The sequence below is a fragment of the Eumetopias jubatus genome, unplaced genomic scaffold, assembly GCF_037043125.1.
Source record: "Eumetopias jubatus isolate StellerSeaLion01/CBP00866 unplaced genomic scaffold, mEumJub1_p1.0 scaffold_11, whole genome shotgun sequence".
NCBI classification, from domain to species: domain Eukaryota; kingdom Metazoa; phylum Chordata; class Mammalia; order Carnivora; family Otariidae; genus Eumetopias; species Eumetopias jubatus.
The window spans coordinates 40,347,326-40,365,056 of record NW_028274817.1 but is presented as its reverse complement, the minus strand read 5'-3'; the positions used below and the strand labels follow the sequence as shown (position 1 = coordinate 40,365,056).

At 36.1% G+C, this 17,731-nt stretch overlaps 1 protein-coding gene across 4 annotated transcripts in view; it reads left to right on the top strand.

Moving 5' to 3' along the window:
• NRK (Nik related kinase) overlaps window positions 1-15,917 on the top strand; it is a 148,080-nt gene extending 132,163 nt beyond the window's left edge. For 2 of the 4 annotated variants that reach the window (XM_088028956.1, XM_028091945.1), the window contains exons 25-29: window positions 1,011-1,153; window positions 1,441-1,590; window positions 4,395-4,554; window positions 13,973-14,112; window positions 15,822-15,917. In XM_088028956.1, the coding sequence (XP_087885082.1) occupies window positions 1,011-1,153; window positions 1,441-1,590; window positions 4,395-4,554; window positions 13,973-14,112; window positions 15,822-15,917 (689 nt within the window). The remainder of the gene's footprint in view (window positions 1-1,010; window positions 1,154-1,440; window positions 1,591-4,394; window positions 4,555-13,972; window positions 14,113-15,821) is intronic. The other 2 variants (XM_088028958.1, XM_088028957.1) reach the window with 2 other exon arrangements.
• Window positions 15,918-17,731: the final 1,814 nt, after the last annotated feature.

The window sequence follows — 17,731 nt, the reverse complement described above, 5'->3', positions numbered from 1 at the left end:
TTATGGTTTAACTGAACTTCTATGGATCAGCCTCCTAAGGTAACCAGTTGGTGTCCCAAACAGTTAAGTTGCTAATGATTTTTTAATCTCATCTCATAAACTGGGGATTCTTTTTATCTTTATTATTTTTAATGATACTCCAGAATTCTATGTCAATAGGATTATTTTGTGTTTATTCCATAGCAGTGAGGACTGATTAATGAACTGGGAGCATTATATAGAGGCCAGTAACTCCTAATCTGGAGTGTACATCAGAATCATCTGGAGCATTTGTTAAAAGTTTACATCTCAGACCCAACTTCAGGCTGAATTAGTAGGTCTGGAGTGGGGCCTGGGAATCTATATTTTTAGCAAATGTTCCAGGTGACTTTGAACTAGTTGGTCAATGGACAAGTTTTTACAAAGCACTGATTAAGGACACATCATGGTAGACTCCAGCAAGGTATTTATGAAATAATTTTGTATCTCAGGTCAAGTCTGCTTACAGGGTGAATTTTGCAGCCAGAACATCACATGTATGCAATAAAGATGGACTAATTTTTATGACTGCCTCCAGATATCTATTTGTACAATAAATATGTTCTTTTGTAAATAACACAGACTACTATATAGACAGTCTGTGTCTGCCCTGACACAAATTATATCTCTGATCTGATCTCCCTAAATTGGCCCTTGGGTCAGCTGTCCGTATTTGGATATGGGTTTGTTCTTGGCTGTCTGCTGATTGGTCAGAGCTGCCTGATATGGAGCTGGAAAACAAAGAAGATAAGTACAAACAGTCTGTCTAGCCGATATACAGTTCCTGATCTAAGTCCTCCCTCCAGTTCTTGAATCTCACCTCATGACTACAGTATGGTGAATCCTGTGATGCCCAGTCCTCTACTGTGACCTGAACATGGCAATGAATCCTGTTTGGCTTTTTGTTTCCTTGGACTAGGAAACATAGGAGCCTAGAGTACATCCAGTCTATGGTAGGTTAACATGTCTGGCCTTTTTCATTCCCTACCAAGTATGCATTGATCAATCAGCAGACTCCGAAGGAGACTACATGTCCTATGAAGCCTATATACGAATACTGGCAAAAATACAGGCAGCTGATCCAGCGAACCGGTTTAAGAGACCAGATGAGCTCCTTCATTTGCTGAAGCTCAAGGCAAGGAATTTAAAGACAGCAAACAGAGTGCAGGGCCATACAAGGTTCTTATGATCTTTGGAGATTTGGCCTCTGAAGGGAAACTCAAAATTTAGAAACTGAATATAATTATGTTCTTGTGGTAGTAACAGACCTAAGAAAAAGTCATAATACATAGTCTAAATATATTATGTAATTTAAAGAATCAACGAGGGTTTTATAAACCTGTTAAACAAAAGGGCAGGGGGAATTTTTGCCTTAGAGTGTCATTTTTGGCCTTTTGGCCATATTTGGTTTTATATCTACAGGTGTTTCCAACAGTTGGTCATAAGCCAGTGACAGTTGACCTGGCTATTGGTTCTGAAAAAAGACTAAAGATTTTCTTCAGCTCAGCAGATGGATATCACATCATTGATGCAGAATCTGAGGTTATGTCTGATGTGACTCTGCCAAATAACGTAAGATCCCTAGAAATTATTGTACACCACAATTTGAGTTTTTCTGTCAAAACTCTTAAAGATTTAAAAATATGATTATCAATATCTGTACTGGAACTAAAACCTAAAAGGTAAGTATAGAGTGCCAGAAAGTAGTAAGAGATAAACAGAAATCACTGATGGTTTCTTAGTCCAGATAGCACAGTTTTTTTGTTTGTTTTTAAATGAATAGAGTTTACACTTAAAATCTGGAATCGATGAACCAAAAGATCTGATAACATCTGGCCCTTATTACTGTCCGGCCATTATCAACTGGAAATGATTCTTGCCTGCCCCCTTTTATTTTATTTTTTTAAATATTTTTATGCCTGCCCCCTTTTAGATGGACTATATACTACACATTGCCTATCCATCCGATACCTTTATAAATTTATAATAACCAGTCCTAATAAGATGAATGAGTTTGTAGCCTTTGCTTTTAGTCCTTCTGTACCCCGTAATACATAAACAGATTCTTTAAGAATACACCAGTATTGCAGCATTATTATCCCCCTTCTTTATCCAAATTGTAGTACTTTAACCATGATATATAGCAAATTATCATAAAGTGTCCTCTTATAGTATCAATTATAGACTTTCTGAATAAAGGATTCAGCATTTTAAAAGCTAATGCACTTCAACACTTAATTCTTAAATAATTATAAATAATGATTCTATGGCACAATATCTAAAATATGGATAATTATAAAAATACTATATACATCATTTATATAGGGTTCAAACATAATACCCCCATATACACATGCACCATACAAAATATAATTCTACTGTGTCTCAAATTTGATGGTAACAGTGATATTTGTTTTATGGAAAACTATATTTAAAAGAAAGGGCTGAACCAACAAATCTCTGCTTCACCCTTTTTTAATTCCCCAGTTTGTTGACAACTAAAATTTCAATAGTTTAGCATTATATAAAGTCCAGGAGAAAACTTTTAAGTACCTTAAATCACTGTACTAATGTGATATTTTGCATAGCTTTCAGAATTGTCTCATACATCTCTGACAAATTACATAGAGCGTTTGTCAAATTAATAGTGGAAACATTTAAAAAAAACGTGGTTCTTTTGGTCATATTAACAATCTAATTAGCTCATCATTCAGTTGTCACCTATGAGTATGTAGAAATTACCCTGTTTATAATGTAGAAAATATTGAACTGAGCCCAGCCAAAGCCACTTAGATATAAGTTCATATAAGTGTTATAGTACTTTTCAGTTGGAGTGTTCCATAACTTCCTGCATCTTATTTTTTTATGTAATGGCAGATAGCCTTTATTTTGAAGCTAGTGCCATATTAAACATTGCAATATTGGTCCAAGTTTATACTTATTTGAAACGTCATTCAAGAAGATTGCACTCTGTGTTCCACTTGATTACCAAGCAAGAATTATTTCCTTTTGAAGCAATCAGTTCAGTATCATAGAAGCAAGAATGAGAGATTGGTTTAAAAAATATATATTTTTTCTGACCTAATTAGGATACTTTAAGTATATTCAAAAATAGTATTTTTAGCTAAATGCCGTAGTGTCCTGACCCATTAAAAGAGAAAGGACTCTAATAAAAGGGAGGGGAGTGTCTTCTGAAACAGAATGTACTAAAAATGATATTTTTCCAAGAGTGCCAGATTACAAAACCTGTAATGCTACAAGGGAGCCATGTGTCCTAAAGAATATCTGGTTACTGCAGGAATCATCTGAGAAGCAAGGAATTACCTCTGGGGCTTTCTGGATTTACAGCAGTCTAGCTTTATTCTAAACAGATTTTTTTTGAGACAACCTTCTTTCTTGCAATTTCTTTTTCTCTCTTCCTTCATCTCTTTTTTGATTCAATTGCTCATGCAAGTGCCCAGGGAACGTATTAAAATTGCTTTTCGCCTCTGGATCCCCATTTTGGTTTTAAGGATTGTTGTTGCTGAGACATGGCCTCAAGCATTTGGCCTGAGGACGCTGGGTTTGGCAAGTATAGTTTCTGACCTTTTTTTCTTGTAACTTGCTAATTTAGAGAAATAATAAAGGAATGTAATTGTTCATTTCTCAGGGAAATACTATTAATGTGGCAGTTTCTGTAGTTTAAGTAAATTTGGTCACATTGCTTTATGCATCATAAAATTTATGAATTTTTATATATTTCTTAGTATTTCATATTATGTCACCTAATACATCTCTGTATTTATATATTGAAAACATTTTATGATTTATAAATTGGATAGGAAATCCTACATTTTTTGTGAAGGGAGAATGACTGTTTTATTTCAATTAGTGATGAATATTATAAAGTTGCCCCTTGTAAACATTTTAAGCTCAAGCTATTTTTAAGTTAATTTTCTATTTCTGATTTAAATGAATTGGCTAGATAACCAGTGATTGCGTATTTGTTAGTTGGTTCACATATTCATTACTAAATTATTCATTAATGTGCTGAAATGAATCTGAAGTCCCACTCTGTAACAAGTAATGTTTCTTTAATCATTATACACATTTTGTTAAATTTTAACAAATTTTTCTCTGTTGGGAATATATCTCTTTTTTTCACCAACGTTTTCTCCTAAATATAAAGGACACTACTAAACAGTGATGCCCTTATGACATAGGAAAGGCTCTTTTCAGGTGTTGGATAGCATGCTGTTTAATATTAATATAGAAGTTTCTCTTCCTCTCTGCACTTCGAACCCCTTTTTGGTCTTTATTGCTCAGCCAAGCTGCTTCAATTAAAGTAGTAGTGATAAAATGTTGGACATATAAATCTTTATGAAACATAATTCCAGCCCCTGGAAATCATTATACCACAGAATATCATCATTTTACCTGATTCCTTGGGAATTGCCATGATGCTCACATTCAATGCTGAAGCCCTTTCAATGGAAGCAAATGAACAACTCTTCAAGAAGATCCTTGAAGTGTGGAAAGACATACCATCTTCAGCAGGTATGTACAAAAATGTTTCTCTTTTATATGATCTCAGAGAAACTTCTGTTTTCTGAAATATCCCATTTTCTCAAGGCGTATCAGGCTAATTTAGGATACTGTATGCTTGTTCCTTTACTAAGGTGCGTATGTTTGCCATATGCTTAATATATTCACAAGGCTACCACAAAGGCACTAATTTTGACTGTCTTAGTTGTTCATTTGCAATAATATAATTAAAATAAGGAAGGCATTCCTTTCCACAATAATCTATAATTTTATGTTAACTACATTTCCTTGCACATTTTATGCAGATGTTGGAAATGTTTCATTCCCTCATATTGATCTTTGGGGTTTACTTTTATCTTAGGAGACTGCCAAATAATCATAAAAGAAGAGCAGAATATTTCTATTTCATATAGTAAATAGTATTCTATTTAGAGAGTGATAATCCTGTGAAGAATCAAATACAAACTAAGTATGTGACATATTGGTTGTCACTAAGATTTCATCATCCTTCATTTGCAAAGGAGATAAATATGACTGTCTGGAATGCCTATTAGGTACTATCCAGATGGCAACATAAAAAAACTGCCTTTCATCTTCATCAGGCCAGGACTTTTTTTTTTTTCCTGATGAATGTAGGACTGCTGATCTGGAAAATATGAATAATTTGAGACTCTTGTGTATGTCCCTGAGGCTTAGTGACTACAAAAGTGATTCTAGACAGGGAACAGAATGCATATGAAAAATACAAATATTAGGGAGAGTAGAATGATTTGATGGAAGATAAACGTTCCTAAAAAGAAGAGGGGATTAATGAAGCAAATAAAGGAAAAAAGGGGAAGGAGAGGTAAAGGGAAGGAAGGAGAGATAGATAGAGAAAGGTAGTTTGTCTATTAAGGAGCCAGAAGTTTCTGAAATCTTTATGAAGTGGCTAAATGTGATCCCCATGTAGCTTTAAAGACCAGTTTGAACTGCTTTTTAATGGACATTTTTTTCATTATGGGATGATGGCACTTTGCATTGCATCTGCAGAATCCTTTTTTTGCACACATAGTGTTAACAACTGTCCTGAAAACCTCTTCTAATTTCTCCAAACAGGGGAGAACTCCCAAGGGCTTAAAACCATTTTAAGTGACAGGGATATATGATTATAATTGACAGATCTGGGGCAAAATAAACTGAAAATAATGAATCTTGTTCTAACCTTTACAGTGTTACTTTTGTGATCAATATTTTAATCAGAAAAAGAAATAAGGAAATTCAGTTCAAATGGGAAACTGAGCAAAACCCCTATATTTATGCCACTAGACAATCATAGGAATCAAAGGGGTCTTAAAATGTCATCTGGTAAGCTCTTGTCCTTAAGGAGGACAATTTCTGACCTAAAACAAAAAGCTATTTTAAGTTGCAAGAATTTGAAAAACATCTCTCTCTATGTAAAATAAATTATACCACTATAAGAATGTGATATTTTGGTTTGTGTATTAAGGATATTTTGAGAATATACTAAAGACTACATTATAACATTTTTATTAAGGAAATCAATTTCCCTTTCTGTCTAAAAACAACTGCTTTGCTATTTAAAACTAACCTAGATCCAGATTTCCTCAATCTAAGATGTACATTTCTTGAGATATAATAGATGTTTTCAATAATAAGATCATTGCTTTGTATATTCAAACAAAGATATAGAAGCTTAGCAATGACATCAGGTGTCACTAAGCATTCCCATTCCAAATCATTGGATTCCATTTCATAGGCAAGCTAGCTCAGTTGCTAGGTTAAATGGCAAATTAATGTTTTTCAGAATTAAGGTAGAAATTATGTAATGCCATATGAATAGTGTGCTTGGACTCAGCAAGTATTAAATTTAGAATTTTTTGCTCTTTGTGGTTGTTGACAAAATACCAATTTTAATGAAGTATTCACATTGGTGACAAAAATTCAAATCTGAATAGACTAAATCTATTACTTATTTCCATCACTCAGGTCATGGATTCCCCTCACTTTCTTTGTATATGGAGTGGTTTTAAGTCCTGTTTGAAACTGGATTTATAAAGTCTTCTTCCAGGAGCACCATTTGTCTGAATAAAAATGCAATTGAAAATGTAATTATAAAAAATGCAATTGTAATTTAATTACAATTTTGTGATCAATTTCATACACATAAATATTTTGAATTAGAATGAAAAGGAAACGAGATCGTACATGCTTAGTTAGGTTTCAGTTGAGGAATTTGAAATGCCTCACACTATGCCTATGAAAAGTCACATTTATCAAAGTTTTAATAATTTTTTTCACAAGTCATTTTATGCATATTTAGTGTATGCATATATAGGACAGGTAAATTTTGGTTTAAACAAAGGCATTCTAGAACTTTTTAGAATGATAAAGAAAAAATTTTAAACTATATTACTATTATAACAACTCAATTTATTGTGTTTATAATACAAGAAAATGTAAGGTCTAGTGAACTGATCTCTGATTTTAGTCATGTTTATAATGGAAATGAAGATGCTTTGTTTTGGTGTTTTCTAGACTATTTCAGCTTGACTCAAAATCTTGATATTATTTTAAGTACAGGATTGAATTTATTATGGAAATTTACTTTCCTATGAAGTACATAAAAAATCAACTTAAAAGCTAAACATTTAACAATAATACTGCTCCCTGTGTCGGAAAATACCTTATAGCACCAGCTGAGATATGGCTCTTTACATAATTAGGTCTTCTGCTTTAAGGCAATTGTCATATGTTTTTTAATTGAAGTATCGTTGACATGCAATGTTAGTTTCAGGTATACAGCATGGTGATTTTAAATTCTATATATTACTCAGTGCTCACCACGATAAGTGTAGTCACTCTGTCAACATCCAATTGTCATAACCTTGATTGTCACCACATAGGGGACACAGGGTCCAAAAGTTAAAATCTATTTTTTAAAATTTAATTATGTTATGTTAGTCACCAAATAATACATCATTAGATTTGATGTGATGATCCACAATCCATTGTTTTCATATAACACCCAGTGCTCCATCAGTACGTGCCCTCCTTAATACTCACCAGTGGGCTAACCCCTGCCCACACCACCTTCCCCTCTAAAACCCTATTTGTTTCTCAGAGTCCATAGTCTCTCATGGTTCATCTCTCCCTCTGATTTCTGCACACTTCATTTTTCCCTTCCTTCTCCTAATGTCCTCCACGCTATTCCTTATGTTCCACAAATAAGTGAAACCATATGATAATTGACTTTCTCTGCTTGACTTATTTCACTGAGCATAATCTCCTCCAGTCCCATCCATGTGGATGTAAAAGTTGGGTATTCATCCTTTCTGGTGGCTAATATTGCATTGTATATATGGACCACATCTTCATTATCCATTCATCTGTTGAAGGGCATCTCGACTCTTTCCACAGTTTGGCTATTGAGGACATTGCTGCTATGAACATTGGGGTGCATGTGCCCCTTCTTTTCACTACATCTGTGTCTTTCAGGTAAATATGCAGGAGTGAAATTGCTGGGCCATAGGGTAGCTCTATTTTTAATTTTTTGAGGAACATCCACACTGTTTTCCAAAGTGGCTGTACCAAATTCCATTCCCACCAACAGTGTAAGAAGGTTCCCTTTTCTCCACAGCCTCTCCAACATTTCTTGTTTCTTGCCTTGTTAATTTTTGCCATTCGAACTGGTGTAAGGTGGTATCTCATTGTGGTATTGATTTGAATTTCCCTGATGGCTAATGATGATGAACATTTTTTCATGTGTCTGTTAGCCATTTGTATGTCTTCTTCAGAGAAGTGTCTTTTCATGTTTTCTGCCCATTTTTTGACTTGATTATTTGTTTTTGGGGTGTTGAGTTTGAGAAGTTCTTTATAGATCTTGGATACCAGCCCTTTATCTCTAGTGTCATTTGCAAGGATCTTCTCCCATTTTGTGGGTTGCCTCTTTGTTATGTTGACTGTTTCCTTTGCTGTGCAGAAGCTTTTTATCTTGATGAAGTCCCAAAAGTTCATTTTTGCTTTTGTTTCACTAGCCTTTGGAGATGAATCTTGAAAGAAGTTGCTGTGGCTGATGTCAAAGAGGTTACTGCCTATGTTCTTCCCTAGGATTTTGATGGATTAAGGTCTCACATTGAGGTCTTTCATCCATTTTGAGATTATCTTTGTGTATGGTGTTAGAGAATAATCGAGTTTCATTCTTCTGCATGTGGCTGTCCAATTTTCCCAGCACCATTTATTGAAGAGACTGTCTTTGTTCCATTGCATATTTTTTCCTGCTTTTTTGAAGATTATTTGACCACAGAGTTGAGGGTCCATATCTGGGCTCTCTATTCTGTTCCATTGGTCTCTATGTCTGTTTTTGTGCCAGTACCATGCTGTCTTGGTGATCACTGCTTTATAATATAGCTTGAAATCGGGCAATGTGATGCCCCAGCTTTGTTTTTCTTTTTCAACATTTCCTTGGTGATTCGGGGTCTTTTCTGATTCCATAAAAATTTTAGGATTGTTTGTTCCAGCACTTTGAAAAATGTCATTGGAATTTTGATCGGGATGGCATTGAAGGTATAGATTGCTCTGGGTAGCATAGACATTTTAACAATGTTTATTCTTCCGAACCATGAGCATGGAATGTTTTGCCATCTTTTTGTGTCTTCTTCAATTTCTTTCATGAGTGTTCTGTAGTTCCTAGAGTATAGATCCTTTACCTCTTTGGTTAGGTTTATTCCAAAGTATCTTATGGTTTTTGGTGCTATTGTAAATGGAATCGTTTCTCTAATTTCTCTTTCTACAAATGCATTGTTAGTGTATAAGAAAGCAACTGATTTCTGTGCATTGATTTTGTATCCTGCCACATTACTGAATTGCTGGATGAGTTCTAGTAATTTGGGGGTGGAGTCTTTTGGGTTTTCCACATAAAGTATCATGTCATCTGCGAAAAGAGAGAGTTTGACTTCTTCTTTGCCAATTTGAATACCTTTTATTTCTTTTTGTTGTCTGATTGCTGGTGCTAAGACTTCTAGTCTATGTTGAACAATAGTGGCAAGAGTGGGCATCCTGGATGTGTTCCTGATCTTAAGGGAAAGACCCTCAGCTTTTCCCCATTGAGGATGATATTCGCTGTGGGTTTTTCACAGATGGATTTTATGAACTTGAGGAATGTTCCCTCTATCCCTATACTCTGAAGAGTTTTAATCAGGAAAGGATGCTGTAGTTTGTCAAATGCTTTTTCTGCATCAATTGAGAGGACCCTATGGTTCTTCTCTCTCCTCTTATTAATGTGTTCTATCACAATGATTGATTTGCGAATGTTGAACCACCCTTGCATCCCGGGGATAAATCCCACTTGGTCATGGTGGATGATCCTTTTAATGTATGGTTGGATCCTATTAGCTAGGATTTTGTTGAGGATTTTGGAATCCATATTCATCAGGGATATCGGTCTGAAATTCTCCTTTTTGTTGGGGTCTTTGCCGGGTTTGAGGATTAAGGTAATGCTGGCCTAATAGAATGAGCCTGGAAGCTTTCCTTCTGTTTCTGTTTTCTGAAACGGCTTCAGGAGAATAGGTATTATTTCTTCTTTGAATGTTTGGTAGAATTGCCCAGGGAATCCATCAGGCCCCGGACTCTTGTTTTTTGGGAGGTTTTTGATCACTGCTTCAATCTCATTCCTGGTTATTGGCCTATTCAGGTTGTCAGTTTCTTCCTGTTTCAGTCTTGGCAGCTTATAGGTTTCCAGGAAGGCCTCCATTTCATCCAGATTGCTCAGTTAATTGGCTTATAGTTGTTGATAATAATTTCTCATAATTGTTTCTATTTCCTTGGTGTTAGTCGTGATCTCTCCCCTTTCATTCATAATTTTATTATTTTGGGTCCTTTCTCTTTTCTTTTGGATAAGTCTAGCCAGTGGTTTATCGATCTTATTAATTTTTTCAAAGAATCAACTTCTAGTTTCGTTGATCTGATCTACTGTGTTTCTGGTTTCTAATTCATTGATCTCTGCTCTAATCTTAATTATTTCTCTTCTAATGCATGGCTTAGGCATCGTTTGTTGCTTTTTCTCTAGTTCTTTAAGGTGTAGAGTTAGTTGGTGAATTCGGGATTTTTCTATTTTTTTGAGTGAGGCTTGGATGGCTATGTATTTCCTGCTTAGGGCCACCTTTGCAGGATCCTATAGGTTTGGGACCAATGTGTTTTCGTTCTCATTGACTTCCATGAATTGTTTAAGTTCTTCTTTGATTTCCTGGTTGACCCAAACACTCTTGAGCAGAGTGGTCTTTAGCTTCCAAGTGTTTGAATTTCTGCCAAATTTTTTCTTGTGATTGAGTTCCAGTTTAAAGCATTGTGGTCTGAGAATGTGCAGGGAATAATCTCAATGTTTTGGTATTGGTTGAGACCTGATTTGTGACCCAGTATGTGGTCTATTCTGGAGAAAGTTCCATGTGCGCTCGAGAAGAATGAGTATTTTGTTGTTTTAGGGTGGAATGTTCTGTATATATCTCTGAGGTCCATCTGGTCCAGTGTGTCATTCAAAGCTCTTGTTTCTTTGTTGATTTTCTGCTTAGATGATCTCTCTATTGCTGAGAGTGGAGTATTGAGGTCTCCTACAATTAACGTATTGTTATCAATATGACTCTTTATTTTGGTTAACAGTCGGCTTATATAGATGGCTGCTCCTATGTTGGGGGCATAGATATTTACAACTGTTAGATCTTCTTGTTGGATAGACCCTTTAAGAGTGATATAGTGTCCTTCTGTGTCTCTAACTACAGACTTTAGTTTAATATCTAATTTGTCTGATATAAGAATTGCTACCCCAGCTTTCTTTTGAGGTCCGCTGGCATGGAAGATGGATCTCCATCCCTTCACTTTCAGTCTGGATGTATCTTTAGGTTCAAAATGAGTCTCTTGTAGACAGCATATGGATGAGTCCTTTTTATCCAATCTGCAACCCTGTGCCATTTTATGGGAGCCTTTACGCCATTCAAGTTGAGAGTGATTATTGAAAGATATGAATTAATGGTCATCATGTTGCCTATGAAGACTTTGTTTTTATAGATTTTCCCTGTAAATTTCTGTTGTATATCACTCTTGGGGTCTTTCTCCTTTTATAGAACCCCCCTTAATATTTCTTGCAGGGCCGGGTTAGTGGTCACATATTCTTTCAGTTTCTGCCAGTATTAGAAGCTCTGCATCTCTCCATCCATTCTAAATGACAGCCTTGCCAGATAAAGTATTCTTGGCTGCATGTTCTTCTTGTTTAGTACCCTGAATATGTCTTGCCAGCCCTTTCTGGCTTGCCAGGTCTCTGTGGATAGGTCTGACATTATTCTGATATTCCTCCCTCTGTATGTAAGGAATCTCTTCCCCCTAACTGCCCTTAAGATGGTTTTCTTGGTTCTAAGATTTGCGAGTTTTACTATTACATGCCGAGGTGTTGGCCTGGTTTCCTTGATCTTGGGAGGGGTCCTCTCTGCCTCTAGAACAAGAATGTTTGTTTCATTCCCCAGATTAAGTAAGTTCTCAGCTACAATTTGCTCAAATACATCTTCTAGTCCTCTCTCTCTCCACTCCCTCCGGGATTCCAATAATTCTGACATTGGAATGCTTCATGGTGTCACTTATTTCTCTGATTCTATTTTCATGGATTCTGAGTTGTTTTTCCCTGGCCTCCTCTTTTCCCTTTTTATCTATTAAATTGTCTTCCAGGTCACTGATTCATTCTTCGGCTTCACTTACCCTAGCTGTTAGATTATGTAGATTAGATGCGATCTCATTGATAGCATTTTTAAGTTCTGCCAGTTCAGCTTTCATTTCTGCCCTTAGAGATTCTATGTTGCCATTAATCGGTTTCTCCATTCTTGTTATTGTCTTCACAATTGCTAGCCTGAATTCCATCTCCGACATCTTGGTTATATCTGCATCCATTTGTTAATCTGCGGCATAAGTCATAATATCTGAGTCTTTCCTATTTGGGGGGTTCCTCCTCCTAGTCATTCTGTTGATGGGTGGTTGAGGGAATGTACAGAGTCCAAATTATTGACCAGAACCCAAGCAAGATGCACCTGTTTTCTAGGGACCTTAGGGTTGCTGGCCTCTTGTTCTCCCAGCCTGTCTTCTGGTGGAGGGGCCTGCCACGCCGTTACTCAGGCAACCTTATTTGGGCAGAGTTGCCCTGCCCCCCTGTGGCCGGTCATGGGCTCAGTGGGAACCAGTTTTTTGGGCTTTTGTTCTCTGGCGGCTTTCCCTGGCGGCTTTCTGCGTCTCTTCTGAGAGTCAGAGCAGAAGAGACCGTTTCCAACCCTCTGCCTCAGAGCAGAGAGTTTGCAGTCTGTTCTTCAGTGAGCTCTCCAGGCCACACTGTCTCCGTTTCTGTCTGTGCTGCTATAAACTGCAGCGTCCTGGGTTGTGCGCCCCTCAGCTGCGCTCCCAGTCCTTGCCTCCAGCTCGGGCATGTCTCTGCCCTTTGTGCTTTTAAAACAGCCAGCCGCTCCCAGCTCGCTCGTGGGACCCTGCCACTCCGGGTTTCCATCCCCTGGGCTGCCCTAAAGTCCTTTCCCCACCACTACCAGTCTGTGAGTCTGTGCCCTCTCCCCAGCATGGGAGGCTGTCACTCACCGGCAGTGTAGGATCCCCATGGCCAGGCTCCCTCCCGCTGCCGTTTATCCTCAGATATCTGCCCACGGAATCACGGCTCCCCACTTCGTACCTCGAAACCAAGAGTCTGCGATATTCTGTTTGTAGAGATCCAGATCTTCTTACATCTCAGGCTGATTTCATGGGTGCTCAGAGTGGTCTGGTAGATATCCAGCTCAATTCCGGGGACCAGTTGGAATAGGGTCCCCTACTCTTCCGCCATCTTTTCTCCCCAAAGTTAAAATCTTAATAAAATTCCCTCAGTCAGCCTCAGCCTAAACAGCATCAAATTAGGTTTAGTTTTGTTTATAATGTGGTCATTCATTGACTTGCATTAGAGTCGCTAAAGTCATTATCTGAGCAAGTCATTCTTAACAGTTTTAATTTTGAAGTTAATCAGGTTTTTATGTATGTCACTTGAGCACAAATACTAACCCTTATGAAATGCTTTACCTCAACTAAACTGGAAAGCCAAAAATGGCTGTCGGTAGATTTTACTTTCTACAAATAAGATAGAATTAATGCTTAGCTTTTTCTGTGGTATTAGAGAATGGGAATACAAAAACTAATTAAGATCTAGTTTTTCAACGTTGATCGCAATTGTAACAGTAGATAGCCTGCTTAAATACCACTGCTGAGCAGCATAATGACCAAATGACTATAGAAGGAGGAAAAACAGAATGTGTTTACCTGAATTGTAATAATGAGCCTCTTAATCAAATGTTGACTGTGGTTATAATTTGCTATTAGTAATAGAAAAAACTGTATTTTTCTGATTTTTACATTTTTATTGTAGCTTTTGAATGTACACAGCGAACCACAGGATGGGGCCAAAAGGCCATCGAAGTCCGCTCTTTGCAATCAAGGGTTCTGGAAAGTGAACTGAAGCGCAGGTCAATTAAGAAGCTGCGATTTCTGTGTACCCGAGGTGACAAGGTATTGTTTATGTCTCCTAGTTATAGCAAAAATAAAGCAGGCAATGAAAATTAAGAAAATCCTTTTCTTTCTGGCCATAAATATATTTATGATATAATTGCCAAATTGACAAACTATTGATAAAAACAATTTTTCATTTTGCAGTAGTAATAACCCATTTTACAGGAAAGAAAATTAAAATTGAGACTTGTCAATTATTTGTGTAATGTGATCAACTTTAACAACCAATTCAGATAGTTTAAATGGAAAATATGCATTGTATAAAATCATTACAGTCTCTACATACTATGAGAAATAATAGCATGAAAAAATAATCCTAATAAAACTAGGAAACATCCACATTTTGAAGAGATTGCTGAGGATTCAAATTAATATCAGAAAAACCAGGGTAAAACATTGTGCATGAAGGAAAAGTACTGGTTTGCAATATGAAGGGATATCATGGGAAGAACCAGTGTTCAAGGTCAGATAGACTTAGCACGCAGTCCCAGCTCTGCCACCTAATGAGGTGTAAGAACCTGGAAGTTTGATTAATCTTCTTGAGTCTTAGCTCCTTCATCTCAAAACTGAAAATATTAATAACTCTTCTGGTAACAATTTTGAAAATTAATGATAATGTACATATAGTAAGCATCTCACAGAGTGCCTGGCACATAAAATGTGTCAAATCAAGGGCAGCTAGTGTTATCATCTTCATCATCATCATCAATGTCCAAACGCTTCTAAGTATATTCATTGTGGATGTGGAAAGCCTTAGTCCTAACAAGGAGGCCTCTGTTTGCTATTTATGTCCATGTTCTGTTTTAATTCTCTTTAAGGCACAGAACATATTCATAAAACATGTTCCTCTCTGAGCTGGTTATTTTAACTCATAATATCAATCTATTGATGTCAGTCCCTTCCACTGAAATAGAAAATCCCCCAACAAGTAAAAAATTTCAGTGCCACTTAAACACCAGCAACAATGGTGAACAACATTGAATAATTTAATCATTTCCTTATATTAAAAGTAAAGCGCTGTGAATTGTGTAAGACTGTTGAATCACAGACCTGTACCTCTGAAACAAATAATACATTATATGTTAAAAAAAAAAAAAAAGAAGACAGTAGGAAGGGAGAAATGAAGGGGGGGAATCGGAGGGGGAGATGAACCATGAGAGACTATGGACTCTGAAAAACAAACTGAGGGTTCTAGAGGGGAGGAGGGTGGGAGGATGGGTTAGCCCGGTGATGGGTATTAAAGAGGGCACGTGTTGAATGGAGCACTGGGTGTTATACGCAAACAATGAATCATGGAACAGTACATCAAAAACTAATGATGTAATATATGGTGGTTAACATAACATAATAAAATAAAACAAAGTAAAGCCAACTTGAATAAAAGTAGATTTTTTTAAAGCAAAGGGAATCCTTAAACAAAACCAATCAAGAATGTCAGCAGATGAGTGGCACAACAAAACTTAATTTTATTTAAACCATATGAAGTACAATTATATAGAATATGGTAAAAGATTGTTTTTTAATATATAATTTAGACCCCATACCGATTTAAAGTCTTGTTCTCCCTGTAAATCCTGTTCAGTAAATAGTATGGCTTAATATTTTAATTGGTTGATGTGGAATAATTGAAATTATAATTGTATCTGTCAAATAGCAGGTTACAATATATTAAATATTTACTGATGGTGTATCTTTCTCTCTTTTTAAAGCTATTCTTTACCTCTACCCTGCGTAATCGCCACAGCCGGGTTTACTTCATGACCCTTGGAAAACTTGAAGAGCTCCAAAGCAATTATGGTGTTTAAAAGGTTCCAACGATTTATTACAACATTTACAAACATCATAAATATGCAATTTGTATCTTAAAATTTCTGAAATTAAATGAGCATTCAGTTCTATTGTTAGGGAAAAATTAAATCAGATACTTTACTTTTAATGTAGCACAAAATAGTTCTAATGAGAAATGCAGCTTTATATATAAAATTAACTATAGCAAGCTCTATGTACTCCAATGGTGTACGATATCTTTTGCACAAATTTTGTAACTTTTGTTACTGTGAATTCAAATATTACTCTTTGGACAGTTTGGACAGTATCTATATTCAGATTTTATTACATGGAGTAAAGAAACCTGTAATGAGTTAGGTTCCAAATAACTTTCAAAATAATTGGCCCTGAGTGAGGTTTTACGGAAAAAAAAATAAAAATAACAACAAACTATATGCACATTTGCAAAGTCATATAAAGAACCAAAGTTTAGATTATTAAATGAAAATATTAAGGACTATGCTATAAACCAGACGAAGGCTGAACAACCTGCATGCCTGGAGAAAACTGCAGGGATAAAGGGGAAAAGGTCACCCGTTCTTATTGTTCCTTGACATGTAAGCCCCCAGTCAAGAACAGGTTGTGTTTTTTTCATACCATGTTAAGCTGGTTTCCTCCTGATAAGGAGGAAGAAAGTCTTAGATGCTTGATTTTCCCCAGAAGCCCTGAAGATGTGCAATAGCTGTTTAAAAAAGAAAAACACCAAATAATACACTTGCAAGTCTGAATACAGGACTGAACTCCTGTACACATGTACTGTAGAATGAGTTTCTTTAAATACTTTAAAGTAGGCGTCAAATTCTAACCCCCAAAGACAGATTGGTTGATTTATCAAAATTCCTATCTGGCCAACAGTGGGACCATCAGACAACATTGAATATTTTTCCAACCCCAGATTAAATTATATAAAAGTTTCCCCCAGTTATAAACAAAAAGAACGAAATATAACAACAAAAACCTTGGCTGCTAATACTATGTTTTTACTATTTCTATTTCTGTAAAATCAGAAATTAATCTAAAAGTGATAAGTTGGAACTTAATGTTTAGGGAAAAAAAGAAAAAAGAAAAGAAAGGAAAGGAAGGAAGGAAGGAAGGAAGGAAGGAAGAAATATTTTGAAAAAAGTACAAATTTCATCAAATTTACAGTTGTGAAAATCATGCTAGTCCATCACCCAATATGTTATAGACGCCATAGATAGGTGGTGTTTGGTCACCTATGGTAACTGCTACCTGGTGAAAAGCATAATTTCTGCATATCCATCCTCAATACCATGGTTAGTTCTGGGGCAATAGAGAAGCAACAGAACTACCACAAAGTATACCTCAGTATAATCCCTCTAGTTCTGCTTCGGAAGTATGAAGACAGTGCTACTGGGATAATAATTTTCAAACTACCTGGTTAACCAAAATACAAAAGCAGCTGACTATATGTGATTTCATGATAGCACATTATTTCTTGACACCTTGGTGCCAAGAATGAAGATTTGGATTTTCCTAACAACTTATATCAAGAGTGTAGTAGCTCAAAATGAGAATTTAGGAGAACCTGAATCCATGAATTAAAGAAATAAATGTGATTCACATTTCTGTTACTGTGACACAATAATGTGATCCTAAAACTGGCTTATCCTTGAGTGTTTACAACTCGAATGACTTTTTAAATGCAGTAGTTTAAAGAGAAAACAAACATTTATGTCAAATTATTTCCTTAGAAGTAGTCTTCATTATTATAAATTTGTACACCAAAAAGCCATGGGGAACTTTGTGCAAGTACCTCATTGCTGAGCAAATG